At 46.9% G+C, this 13,760-nt stretch overlaps 3 protein-coding genes across 11 annotated transcripts in view; 2 read left to right on the top strand and 1 right to left on the bottom strand.

The window, feature by feature from the left end:
• ATG13 (autophagy related 13) overlaps nt 1–1,350 on the bottom strand; it is a 49,893-nt gene extending 48,543 nt beyond the window's left edge. For 2 of the 6 annotated variants that reach the window (XM_054024682.1, XM_054024686.1), the window contains exon 1: nt 626–1,348. The gene's annotated coding sequence lies outside the window, so the exon portion shown is untranslated. Of the gene's footprint in view, nt 1–625 lie in introns of all 6 variants that reach the window. The other 4 variants (XM_054024684.1, XM_054024683.1, XM_054024685.1 and 1 more) reach the window with 4 other exon arrangements.
• Nucleotides 1,351–1,395: 45 nt separating this feature from the next.
• On the top strand, nt 1,396–6,566 carry HARBI1 (harbinger transposase derived 1). Of its 3 annotated transcripts, none has more exons than XM_054024692.1 (3): nt 1,396–1,475; nt 4,184–4,916; nt 5,870–6,566. In XM_054024692.1, exons 2-3 carry the CDS (start codon nt 4,247–4,249, stop codon nt 6,244–6,246), a joined length of 1,047 nt encoding a protein of 348 aa, XP_053880667.1. In that variant the 5' UTR covers nt 1,396–1,475; nt 4,184–4,246; the 3' UTR covers nt 6,247–6,566. The 3 variants fall into 3 exon arrangements, with proteins under 3 accessions (XP_053880667.1, XP_053880666.1, XP_053880668.1); XM_054024691.1 differs by lacking the exon at nt 1,396–1,475 and adding an exon at nt 1,564–1,669; XM_054024693.1 differs by lacking the exon at nt 1,396–1,475 and adding an exon at nt 3,204–3,227.
• A 4,828-nt stretch (nt 6,567–11,394) lies between these two features.
• Nucleotides 11,395–13,760, top strand: part of AMBRA1 (autophagy and beclin 1 regulator 1) — a 196,217-nt gene continuing 193,851 nt past the window's right edge. For both annotated transcript variants that reach the window (XM_054026730.1, XM_054026728.1), the window contains exon 1: nt 11,395–11,583. The gene's annotated coding sequence lies outside the window, so the exon portion shown is untranslated. The remainder of the gene's footprint in view (nt 11,584–13,760) is intronic.

The raw sequence follows: 13,760 nt of genomic DNA, 5'->3' as shown, positions 1-13,760 counted from the left end.
CAACATTCAGGCTCTGGCAAGTTAATCATTCAAGTAAACAAAAAGCATCTGACAGTTTCTCCACCTTTCCATAAATCTGTTCAGCTGCCACGGAGTTAACAAATTTACCAAAAACATCACTTCTGGAGTGACCAAGCATAAGTTTCACCCCAAATAGCACACATTTTAAGCATGTTAATAAGCAACTGAAAAGAGATTTAAGAATGGAAGTGCTATCTCATACCACAACTATAGTGTTGCTGTCTCAAGGCTAGACTATTGATTTAAATCAGTTAGGGCTTTATGCTAAAATCTTTATGTTGTGAAGTCTTTTCATCACTTTAAAGTGTAAGTACATAAAGATGTACCTGCGAAATTATTTTCAACACATGAAGACTCACTTATAACACTATATAATAAAGAAAATTCTGAATAAAAATCTTCATGAGCTGAAGGAGACCTTGTTCTCCCTCCATCCCCATCCAAGAGCTAGTCTGAGGTCCCACACCAGGTCCCTGCCGCAGTACATGGAATGCCAAGCTCAGAATGGACAGAGACCCCAGTCAGAAATGCCACGCAGACTGGGTGCAGTGGGAGTGTGGGCCACGGGGTCTACCTTTTGTACTTTCTTCCATTCATACCATACCTGCAGGGAGGAGGCAGAGGTGATTGCTCTGGGTCTCATGCCGGGGGACCGGGGCTGGCTGAGCCTAGTCTCTCTGCATGGCCAAACCCATCTAGACCTCAGGGATCTTCACTGGTCTTCTTGTTGGGCCAGGGGACTAGGTGGTATCTCAGTTATAGGATCTCCTCAATTCTCAGCCAGTGGAATCTTCTGAGCTGGCAGGGTTTGGTCCCAGTCTCGATGCCCAGCCCAAGGTCTCGCCTCGGGGTCCAGCTCTAGGTACGGGGCTCCAGAAGTCTCCACGCAGCCGAACCCGTGAACTCTTCGTCCCGATCTCACTGCAGAGCGCCTGTGCCCAGCAGGGCCCCCTCAGCGCGGGTGCTCTCACTGCCAGTGAGCAGAGCCAGCCTCGGTGCCCGGCCCGGGGAGGGGCTCAATCCGGGGGGCTCTTGGTCCCCGCCCCCGGCACGAGAGCGGCTGCCTCGGCCTTTTAGCGCCGGGAGCGCTGGTGCCTGGGGGCCGATACCCGCCCAGCGAGGGGTCCCGGCTCTCGGGCCCAGCCGTGCCCAGGGGAACTCGGGCCCTGCTGCGGGGCGCTACACGCCCGAGGGTCTGGGGGATCTCAGTGCCCTGGGGCCCCACTGTCCGAGCCCGGGATCCCGGGTGTCCGCGCCCCGGCCTGGGGGGTGTCCTGGTCTCCTAGGGTCCCAGGCTCCCCCTCGCCGCAGCCGCCGCCATCGCCGCTGTTTGTTTTCATCCGCTCCGGCCGGGGGAGGGGCGCAGCCTGCGCATCCGCCGCGGCACTTTCCGCACGAAGCCAGGACAGCCCCTCCCCGCTCCCGACTGGGCTGGGGCGCTGCGGCCGGTGCTGGTAGGTGTGGGGGGTGCGGCCTGGGAGGATCCAGGTCGGGAGTGAGGGGAGCCCGGCTTCGTGGGGAATCTGCTGCTGGGAACGGGCAGCCCCCGCGCTGTGCGGGGCGGCGGGACTCGCGGGAGAGGATCCGGACACGGGCTCCGCGCGCCTGACAGAGCCGGGCGGGGGGACACCATCCCCTGCAGCGCGGGGTAAATCCCGGGCCGGGCCAGGCCGGGGGAGGGTGGCAGAGCTTGGGGGGGTCCACCCCCTACTCTTAGCCCAGCTGAGGCGGGTCCTTCCCCCACTAACAATCCCCAGGTCCTCCCCATCTCCCCGGCCCTCTCCCCGCCCCCCTCCGGCTCTCTCCTCTCCTCCCCATCTCCCCGGCCCTCTCCACTTACCACACCCCCCTCTCCTCCCCATCTCCCCGGCCCTCTCCCTGCCCTCCCCATCTACCCGCCCCCCTCCGGCTCTCCCCTGTCCTCCCCATCTCCCCGGCCCTCTCCCTGTCCTCCCCATCTACCCGCCCCCCTCCGGCTCTCCCCTGTCCTCCCCATCTCCCCGGCCCTCTCCCTGCCCTCCCCATCTACCCGCCCCCCTCCGGCTCTCCCCTGTCCTCCCCATCTCCCCGGCCCTCTCCCTGCCCTCCCCATCTACCCGCCCCCCTCCGGCTCTCCCCTGTCCTCCCCATCTCCCCGGCCCTCTCCCTGCCCTCCCCGTCTATCCCACCCCCCTTCCGGCTCTCCCTTTCCGTCCTACCCCTCATCCCCCAGCCCTCCCCATCTACCCCACCTCCCCCTTCCGGCTCCCCTCTCCCCCGGCCCTTTCCCTGCCCTCCCCATCTACCCTGCCTTCCCTCCGGCCCTCCCCTTCATCCCCCGGCCCTCTCCCTGCCCTCCCCATCTCCCCCTGGTTCTCTCTCTGCCCTCCCCATCTACCTCCTCATTCACCAGCCCTCTGTATTTTATCCATCCACCAATCTCCTGGTAACATGAGGGGCCTCTGGAGGCAGCTGTTAGAGGATTAACTACACCACAAGGGCATCCCTATCAGGGGACCTGGTTCTAACACATTAGTTTCCTAACTGTTAAAACCACAGTTTTGTCTTCTAACATAGATGGGACCCTATCCCTGGCACTGAACTGTGTCATGCTCTTGGACAGAGTTAAACTGTAGCATGTTTTGGAAACATGGTTAAAATAAATTAGGTTCCAGCTACACTAAAAGACAGTCATGTTTTACACTAACATGGATATTATTATAGTTGATCCCTGAGTGGAATCTGCTCACTTCCTCCTCCCACCCAAAGGAAGGAGCCTTAGCTGTTTCACATTTAATTTGTGTATTCATGACCATATTGAGAACACATCTGGTAAAGTAAAAATGAATTCATGATTCAGGAGATTAAAGCAATAACTAACTGACTAAAGCCAGGAAGAAACTTCCTTAGTGGGCACGGTAGTGTTTAGTTCTCCATTATGGGAGGCTTAACATAGTTCTCTGAACCATCTGAAACTGGCCAGATAGGATAGCACACTAGATGGACTATTGGTCTGAGTGGGTCTGGCAATTCCCATGGCCCAAAATGGGGAGGGGAAAGGAGAAAACTATCTCCTATCCTTTGCCCCATTAACAGAGGAGGATGGACTCTTTCTGTTGCTTCTGCATGCAGTAAGTCCACAGGAGTGTGTGTGGTGCACTGGATTTCTCATCTGCCTCAGCACTTCCAGAGGACCTTTAACTTTCATGTTGGTCTCTGACTAGTGGGTATGTTTTAAACCGCGGGGTATATATGATAGAATATCAACTACATTTGCCATTGGTCTCTTTGGAAATCCTGGTGCTATCCAACAGTGAAGTTCATCTGGCTGCCCATGTGTCATATACATACATCTATTTGCATATATCTAGTATTTAATGTTCCCACTGTAGGCTGTAGCTTCTGATGTGATCTGGCATAGTCAAAGGGGACTCCCACACACACCCATAGTATCACACTCTGAGACTTGTGACTTTGAATTTGAAGGGCAGGTTTTATTTCTCCCAAGTTTCTGGTGATAGCAGCTCTTGGATTTTGTTGTTCTAATAATCCACATAAACTGCATGCCTGATACAGCCAGTTTAGGTTATGCACAAGTACATTAGCTCAGAAAGAAACAACAGACTCATCCAACTTGCGTAACTAGTTCAGTGACAGAGCAGAAATAAGGTAGTTGCCTGTCAATTATGTAGTTTCAGATTGCTAGTCTGAATATGGCCTAACCTGGTAGTGACTGAAAATTGTACTATGTATGTGAGATTAGTTTGTTGTGATTTTAACAACTTTCCACTAAGAATTTGACAGCAACTACTGCCATTACTTGCCTCATTTTTGGCATTTGCAGCAGAAGACCCAAAGAGACTGAACTCCCTTCTCATTCCTGCAGAAAGTCCCTTTTGTTAAGGGCTGAGACACTGACAGCTGTTGCGCACATACTGTGGACTGACTGCTTCAATTTCCTGGGCATCTTTCATCTGTCACTAAAATTGACCCCAACATTAAAAAAAAAACCAACGTTTTTTATTTTTGAAAAACAAAGAGATTATCTTTACTAATTTATCTGAGGTGTGTGTTTCTTACTCTGCTGTTATGTAACCTGTGTAGAATGAAGAGGGCAATAGGGCTGAAAGGCTGAACTTCTTTAACTGAGTTCTGAGTCTCCATCCAATTCACTTCAATGCAGGTGACAGCACTGGGAAAAGATCTGCAGCAAGAACTGCTCCAAGAACTCACCCACGCTTTGACTATGGCTGTTCCTATTGCGATTCTTGATTGTGACCTCTTGCTCTATGGCCGAGGACACCGGACGCTAGATCGCTTCAAGCTGGAGGATGTCACCGATGAGTACCTGGTGTCCATGTATGGCTTCCCCCGACAATTCATTTACTATCTAGTGGATTTGCTGGGAGCCAGCCTCTCTCGCCCTACACAGCGGTCCAGAGCCATCAGTCCAGAGACACAGATTCTTGCAGCATTAGGTTTCTACACTTCTGGCTCCTTCCAGACTCGCATGGGGGATGCCATTGGCATCAGCCAGGCCTCTATGAGCCGCTGTGTTGCCAATGTCACTGAAGCACTGGTGGAGAGAGCCTCACAATTCATTCATTTTCCAGAGGATGAAGCCTCTGTGCAGAGTCTGAAGGATGACTTCTATGGGCTGGCAGGGATGCCTGGAGTGCTAGGGGTAATTGACTGCACCCACGTGACAATCAAAGCACCCAATGCCGAGGACCTATCCTATGTGAATCGAAAGGGTCTGCATTCTTTAAACTGCCTAATGGTGTGTGATGCTAGAGGAGCACTGCTGAGTGCAGAGACGCACTGGCCAGGCAGCCTGCTGGACTGCACTGTGCTGCAGCAGGCAGCTCTTAATAGCCAATTTGAAGCTGGATTGCACAAAGATGGCTGGCTACTTGGTAAGTTAATTCCAGTTGTTGTCTCCTCTAAGAGTCTGTTGCACTTTGGCTGCTTTTTGATTGACTCAAAGGCAGCAAAACAGACTCCTGGCATGAAAATGCCTGACATATTTGCTTTTTTAATACAACCAGATTGGGTTCATATAAGTCATTCTTGGTCCCACTGGCAAATAAGACATTAATTATTTCTAACTTGTCTTACAAAATCTATATAAATGCACATCTACCCAAATGTAAATACCAGATAAAAGTGATTTAGGATCATGTTCCATGGAAAATGTATGTGAGGGAGGGTTTAAAATGTGGTTCTACTCAGACAGTAACTTTGTAAAAATGTCCCCCCGGATTCCATTGTTATCACCTCTCTGACTCTAAACCAACTGACAGTTTACAAATGAAAATACTTTTTCTAACTGCAGTCATGCAACCTCATCCTGGGATCTGAGAGTCAAGGTGGGCTCTTCTTGGCTCACATAGTACTGGAAGAGCAGTGATTTCCTGCTCTGCGTTTCATACAGTATGATTACTGAGGTTGTATACTTCTGCTTTGTCCTTGTTCTCATTACCCTCTTTTTTCTAGACTGAATTGCACAAACCCTGTATTCTACACTTGGGCCTGGTCCAAATGTCTGAATTTCATTGCCTATGTTTATTAATTGGACTCTCCTAAAACTCCCTTCCCACACTTTTACAGAATTTAGTCTTGTGAAATGGAATATTTTGATTTTTCTCCTTGTTGGTCTCATTTGCAAATCTAATTAAATTCTTGTCACTCTTACCTGGATTCTCCCATATTCTGTGTTGATAGTCAATTAAGTCAGTCTGTACCTATGGTGCAAGGAAACTGGCTACAAACAGGTGCCCAAATTTATTTCCCCCCAGTTGAGGATAAAGAGCAGAAATCTTTGCTGTTTCTACTGGTTTGTGAGCTCTCTCATTTTTTCCTTTGATAGGTGACAGCTCCTTTTTTCTCCGCACATGGCTGATGACCCCTCTGCATATCCCTGAGACCACCGCAGAATATCGTTATAACATGGCACATTCTGCCACTCACAGTGTCATTGAGCAGACATTCAGGACCATTCGATCCCGGTTCCGTTGCCTGGATGGATCCAAAGGCACCCTGCAGTATTCTCCAGAGAAGTCCAGCCACATCATTCTGGCCTGCTGTGTGCTCCATAACATCTCTCTTGAACATGGGCTAGATGTGTGGTCTTCCCCAGCAACAGGACAGATGGAGCAACCAGAGGAGGAATACGAGCAAATGGAATCGCTGGACTCTGAAGCCTGTCGTATCCGCCGCGAGCTTTTGCTTACTCATTTTAGCTAATAAAGCGAGGGATGGAGACCTTTACAGATGTACTTGAGGAAAATATGGGAGCAAATACACTCTCATATTCATTTAAGTTAGTAAAGAGAAAAATTAAGATGGGCATGGGAGCTGGGGAAGAAAGGGAAACACTTGTAACAAATTCACTCTGTTTTAGGGATATTTTACATCTGCCAGACTCTTGATTCCTTTGTAAATGTTGTTTTGAGCCCTGAATTCTCAATACCTAATGTGTGCAGACCCCACCTTGTCTAGAGGACAGTTAGGCAGGGACAATAATGTGGGATCGTTTCCCAATAAAATCACTTCCAATCGGCTGACATTTTTGAAAAGTCTGTCAATATTATAAAAAATAACACAAGAATTACAAATTTGTCACTTTGTGAGTATTACAGTGGCCTGTAGCATCCATCATAAATCAGTTTCAAAAAATTTTTTCAAACCCTTTTAAGGCAAATTTCCAGTTGGGCACCTACCCAGCCTCTGCTTGTACATATGCCAAAGTACATATGCACTTACATGTGTCTGCAATTTACAGATGCAAACACTTGCTAAATATCCTTGCTAAATACCTGTGCACATCTTTTCATTATTCTGACACCAGTGCACACACAAGTGCTAAAATTTGTATTCACAAAACCCATTGGTCCCAGAGTTTTTAAGGGCATATGAAGGTGTTTGCAAAAGGGAGAAGTTAGGCCATAACTGGATGCATCAGCTACTTGGTGTGTCTAAGTCCTGTTCCCACTGGACAGACACTAGCATTATCACAGTTGCCTGTGGCAAGGCCTCCTTGTTGGTTGTCCTATGACTGGGCCACATAAATTGCATTTCCTTTCACCGCAAGAGGTGGTCTGTGTAAATCAAGATTGAGGCATGGGATGGGAAGATTACTCTACATTATCCAAGGAGTATATGTCTTGTAGCTAAACAGAGGACTTCAATTTATAGGACTTTCATGGCACATGATATTTTTTAAAAAGCTGTTGAAGTTTCAAGTGTCCCAACAGGGTTTTTTCTTTCCATCGGATTAATGCAAGTGTAAATTCTTTTCCAAGAGATTTGTTGAACACCAGTGTGACCACAGGCTTGGGAAGCTTATCTCTGGGAGAGGTTCTATCTTTTAGCAGGGTCATGACTTCAGTTTCATTTATGGAATGTTCTAATGGAATTTGGTGACTCCTGCAAAGATTTTGACACTTACAATGGTAGCATAGACATCTGTCATGTCAGAGCTCAGAATTCTTAGTTTGTAGGGGAAATGAGACTAGATTGTGACCTGCAGCTTTGAAGATGGGAAAGTAGAGGAAATTGACTGCTTGGTGCTGGTTGTGGCCTGGAATTAGACATTGCCAGAATATGCCTGCCACTTTGCACTGACCGTCAATATTTAGTATCACGTCCATGATAAATAGTGTGCTTTAGCAGGGATAAAACAAGACTCACCAGAGCCCTTCATTAGAACTGTTAAAACTTTACAATTATCTAATGCATATAATTATCTGGCTCACATATTTTGTTTTTTCCTTTGTTTTTTTTTCTCATAAAGTCTGGCTTCAGAACTCCAGTTGCTCAGTTTGTGTAGAGAACTCTCCTCTTTCTACTATGCAGATGCCTGAACTTTCCTAACAAGAGAACCAAAGTAACTGTTTTCTTGTAATTGTTGGTAAAATATTCTTAGAAGCTTAAAAATAATTGTAATACAGTAACAATAGGAGGAAGATGCTATTATGATGATAGTATGGTGATGGGAGACAGACATCCATCTTATCAATTATGCTAATATATGCCACTATAATCCAAATAAAGGTAAAAACTGATCAGGAATCGGAGATGTCATGGCCAGATGAATCTCAGACATGTTCAGGTGTGACAAATTGTTATTTAATAAGGAGATGAGGGTCCTCAAACATATTCTCTAACTCTTATGACAGGCCTGTGCTACAGGTCTTTACAGCAGCCCCTGCTGAGACCATAGTGAAATTGTGGGGGATGGAATTTATTCTGCAGTGGGTTTTGTTGCCTGCAGCTACAATCCACTTTGATGGATCTGAGTTAGAGGCTATGGAAGTCAATGCCAATGTCCATTGTGGCTAGGGAAAATGAAAAGTTTTTATATTTACCCATTAGACCATTGCTTTCTATTAGGAGACATGTCCTGGTGAGCTGCCTTCTAGTTCCAAGATGCTGGATCTCTCTACCTTAACATATTATTAACTGGCTTTGAGTTTTCTCTTAAAAATATTTCTTTAAAGAATCTCTGATTGCATCCCCTCTCCTCCACTCTACTAGTGATGCTAGCCTTGATGCCGGCTTCATCTTCTACTCTTATTCTAGTCTTTGAGTCTTTTTCAAACTGATCCGTATACTTGGAAAGTCTTCCTCAGCCCAGTTTGACAAACTACTTTCCTTCCTGTGTTCAAGTCCCTCTTCAGACACACTTCCTCCACAGATGAGTTAAGATTTAAAAAAAAATCCCCATTATTGCCTCCTCTGCTCTGGGCTCCCCAATGCATGTTGACTTCTCTGTTTTTGTCCTATAGACTGACTCCTCTTCAGAGCTGACATTTGTGTTTTATAGAGCACCAAACACATTGTCAGTCCTTAATAAATAATATATAATTAGCAATAAAGTTCTTTTGCTTCTCTTCTTAGTTGAATTAATACCTATTTTTAATTAACTCTTCTATTATACTGTCTTTAGCTGCACTTTAATTTTTCTGTTTCTTTCTGTTAACCTATTTCTTTCATCACTTTTTTTCCTTTCCATATCAATCTTTAGGCCACCAGGGTAAAACAGGGAAGTCTGGAAAACGTGCCTGATAGTGAGAGATTTAAGAAGTTCTATTTATTTAGTTTATCCAAGAGAAGGTATGAACAGATGTGTGATAGTAATTCTGTAATCTAACAGACAAAGGCCTAATGAGATCCAATGACAAAGCTGAAGCTAAATCAAGTCAGACTAAAAACGAGGTACACATTTTGAATTGAAAGTAATTAATCATTAAAACAACTTACCTACGGATGTGGTAGATTCTCTTTCACTTGAAGTCTTTAAATCTAGACTAGGTATCTTTCTAAAAGATATGCTATAGGGCAAACAAAAGTCATGGACTTGATGCTAGAATTACTGGGTGAGGTTGTTACTGTCTCCTCAAAATAGATGATCATAATGGTCTGTCCTGGCCTTAACATCTACGAATGTAAGGTAGATCAGTTGCCAGTAGATCCATGGAGCTCTAGGTTCCTGATGGATGTCATCTTGGAGTTATGTTCCTCTCAGTGCTGAGAGAAGAGGGTACCATCCCATTTCTATCTTAGCACCACCTTAAGGGAGCTTTATTCAGCTACAGGAATGTTCTGGGATACTCATAGCTCCTTGGACAGTTTGTCTTACCCTGATTCTCAGATGCTTCTGAAGTTGCAATGATCTAGTTTGTGACATTCTACGTGGATGATATAACATCCAATACAGTGTCACCCACTCTAGAGACTGTAGCTGCAGGTGAGGGCACCCGGACACCAGATTATCTGGGTAAAAATCAGGCGGGTGGCTGCAGGTGGGGGAGAAGGCAGCAGAAAACAAAACTCTTAAGAAACCAAATTCCTGTTTATAGATCAATATTCTTAGTGATAAAGAGTGAAAGTGAGAAATTCCAAAAACAGGATCCTATCCTGGAAGGTCATTAAGAAAGAAAATTTCTAAGAGGTACAAGCAATAGCACTTTTTATAGACCGTGTGGCTGGATAAGTTGCCCCAAGCAGCAGCAGCAGCAACAACAAAAATGATTGGCGGTTATAGAGAGGTTTGATGGATATGATCTGTCTTTGGGGGTGGGGATGTTTACTGTGAAATTTCATGGATCTGAATTGCTATGTGGTGGAGAATTATTAAGATGTTTGAACAGAAATCACTGGGAATGGGGAAGTTTGGTAAATCTGAATAGTTAGAAGGGGTAATAGGAAAATTGGATAGATCTGAATCTCTGGGGTGTGGTAATAAAGTGATTGGCTGGATCTGAATTGCTGGGTGATTTAGAGGGAGGCTAGATGGATCTGAATATTGGTTGTGAGGGGAGACAGATAATAGGAGGTTGGATAGATCTTATTAATCTGTGTTATTGCTTTAATGATTATGCTTTATGCAGACCATTCAGCAAAAACACATTGTAAATAAGCACATGTATATAGTGTGCAATGGGCATACAAGACAGTGATCCACCACATAGGAACCATACTGCCAGAAATAATAACAAAACAAATAGTGTGATTTATTACAGTATTTTGTAGGAACCCTAGACAAGGATCAGGTTGCTATTATACAAGGCACTATACAGACAGATAAAGGAGACAGTCACTGTCCCAGGGAGTTTACAATCCAGGGTCCCAGCTCTGCAATGGCCTATGCACGTGTAACTTTATGCGAGTGGTCCCACTGATGTACAGGAAACTAGTCGCATGCATAATTGTGCACATGCTTAAAGGATTAGGCGGTGACTTTACAAATTTTGACAGGAAATGTTTCCTGTGCATAATGGTATATGGGAGAAAGTGTGGAGATATCTGAGAAAGTCCCATTCAGTGAGGTAAATACTTGACTGTATCTGCGAAGTGAGAAGAGGGAGAGAGTGGTGGGCTTGTCCCTCCCAAGCCTCACGGAATGTCATCAGCACTTTGAATTGCACCCAGAAGCAACTGGGAGGCCAGTACCTGGCTCCACATACTGTGGGTAATGGTCCCTTGCCACCCCACTCCCTTGCATGGACTTCAGGGCGTGTGGCCAAGCTGAGCATGTTGGGTACTGCCTGGACCCTGGGGACTAGCAACGATTCCTGCAGGGCTCAGGGCAGGCACAGCCTCTGGCACAACCTGGCGTCTCTGCCCTGGCCCAGGCTTAAGTTTGCAACAAACGCCAATAGCTACCACCACCCACGACGTGCGTCTCGCCCTCCGCCCATCCTCATCTCTGAGCTCCATTTCTGTATCCTGTCCCAAGCCGGGCTCCCTTGGGTTTTCCTGTTTAAAACTCAGGAGAATCGCTCGACGCTCGGCTAGTAAAGCCTGGCAGGGCTCTAGATTCGGCTGCTAGGGCCTGGTTCAGCTCTTGGCTCTGTTGCTCGGCTGTTAGGGCCTGGCTCGGTTACTTGGCGCTCATCTACCCGCCCTGGCCGAGGTCCTCGGAGCGGCGGCGGCAGTAGGAGCAGGAGGAGATCGAGCAACTCGGGCTACTTCCCCGAGGCCAGGCCCCGCCGCGCCCGGGACCCCCAGCTCCGCCGCGACCTCGCCCCACCCCCTCGGGCTACGCGGCGAGCCAGGCCCAGGCCCTTCCTGCAGCAGGTAGGCTCCGGGCCTAGGCGCTCGGCCCGGCCTGGCTGAGCACGGCCCGTGCCCCTCCCGAGGCCGGCCTGGCCGCCCCACAGCCACCGGCTGGCACCGGACAGGGGGGCGCAGGCGGGAGTGTCGGGGCTGGGAGGCCCCCAGAGGGTCCCGGGCCTGCAGGTGCTGGGGTGCAGCGGGGTGGTACGGGGGAGGGTGTCCCCGAGCTGAGCTCCGGGGAGGTGATAACTTGGTTTGTGGGTGTCCCGCGGCGCGGAGTCTCCCTAGGACAGGTGTAGCACTGGGTTTCCCGCTGCACCGGAGAACAGGCTGCCTGGCGCCCTCCGCTTGCCCGCCCTGGGCATAGGCCCGGACAATGCCACCGTCCGGCAGCCCCAGGCACAGAAAATCCGAGTCACCCTGAGTGAAACTGAATGGCTTCCAGTTCGTCAGGGGCTGCCGATCTGCATGTCCACTGCCACGTTAAACCGGAGACTGGTCACCGGCCGTGCCTCAGGGCCCTTGGAAACCCCGCTAACTAGCAGCAGCAGAAATGAAGGAGTTGTCTGTCATGCTCATTTGCTCCATTTTCTGTCTCCAGCTCCATTTGGTCATCACACTCCTCCTTGCACAACAGGGCAGGAGGGATGGGGTTAATTCTGTTTTCACTTTTCCGGCTGTGGTATAACTGTTGTTCTAAGGCACTTGGATGGAAACAAAAGCAGGAGGACCGTTTTTATCTTCAGGTTGAATATACCAATCAGTTCCTCCACTCAGGACTTTCGTGGGATTTCAGGGTGGCTATTGTTGTTTTGTTGCTGCTGTTTTGACACATGCTGTACATGCAACAGGACTTAATATTTAAAAGCAATAAACAAAACTTACTGGGCTACCAAAATTAGGATAACCAAGTTTAATTAAACAAATTGTTGATTGTCCTTGAACAACTTGCCTTACAAAATGATTCCTGTAGTGGTCAGTGGTGTTGTGAAACATGAGCATAGGACAGGTTATTTTATCACGATAGTTTTGGGATAGAATAAATTCCTTTTCTCTCCTTGTAATGACGCTTACTGTACGTCTGTTCTGAGGAATGAGAGTAATTTGTTCTGAACAGGGTACTCATTACACATTAGCCTTGTGATGTGGAAGTAAAGTACCTTGTCCTTTTGAAGCCATGTGCTGTTACAAAGCAGCTATGAGAGAGGATTGGGTATTTCAGCTCTTCATTGGCTTTGAGTTCCTACTTTTAGAGGTAGGTTCTACCTTTGTACAGCTGTCCATGCTGGCAGAGTCTCAATTGTTCATTCAATAGGGCAAGGAGTTGGGGTCATTAGTTAAAATAATTGGTGGTTTAAATTCATGTCTTCCTACATAATTTTGAAATTCCTTTGTAGTACCATCCTGCCAAAGGGAGGCTCTGGTACAAACACCTCCAGCAGCAGAATGAATTAAAGTATCTGGTGAAATCAGGCACAGGCTTGCCCTGTGGAGAGGGAAGAAACAAATATCCAAAAAAGTAGGGAGGTCACCCACAGAGAAGAGGAGGTGCAAGTAAATTACTTAATTTTAGGGTGTAAATTTTAAAGGGATATTGTCATCTTAAAAGTCGTGTCTCTGATGACTTTTTGTCTAATCTTGTTATGATTTATAGTTTAAGATTTTATAGGTAAGAACTGAGACGCTAGAGGAAAAAACAACTTTTTTCATTTTTTGTTCGTTTGACAGCACTGTTTCCCCATGCAGTCAGTTTCCCTTGTTGGAGTGTGTCTCATTGAGATGGGGGTAGAGAAACAACCATTGTGTGTGTAGGTTTTTAAAAAACAATTTTTTTTTTTAATCTGCAAAAACTGACCAATGGACTCGGGCAGATATAGGGCCTGAAACTGCTTTTAACTTAAAACAAACACAAATCCCTCTAATTGATGATCCTCCTTGTAACTAAGTTTTTCATGTCTCCCTACTTTTTTTTTATTTTGCTCCTTCCATACCTACTCTGTAAGAAACTTTGAATCAAAAACTTATTCCAAGGAGTTTGATGTCCTTAGTAAGGGACTGTAGACATCTTACATGTTGAGATGCCACTGTATATAAACTGAGGCTACCAGTGTCTTCCTTTCATCTCTGTTCCATCTGAAATTTGGAGAAGGCACTTTACATTTAGCTTGTAAGTGTACTCCACTTAGGAAGGAACAATC

The sequence above is a fragment of the Malaclemys terrapin genome, chromosome 4, assembly GCF_027887155.1.
Source record: "Malaclemys terrapin pileata isolate rMalTer1 chromosome 4, rMalTer1.hap1, whole genome shotgun sequence".
NCBI classification, from domain to species: Eukaryota; Metazoa; Chordata; order Testudines; family Emydidae; genus Malaclemys; species Malaclemys terrapin.
This window is presented reverse-complemented; position numbering and strand designations above follow the sequence as displayed.

Excerpts from the sequence above, each read along its gene's own strand:
- HARBI1 (XM_054024692.1), top strand. The coding sequence starts at position 4,247 with ATGGCTGTTCCTATTGCGATTCTTGATTGTGACCTCTTGCTCTATGGC. Across the intron at positions 4,917-5,869 it reads CAAAGATGGCTGGCTACTTG|GTGACAGCTCCTTTTTTCTC; the intron begins GTAAGTTAATTC and ends TTCCTTTGATAG.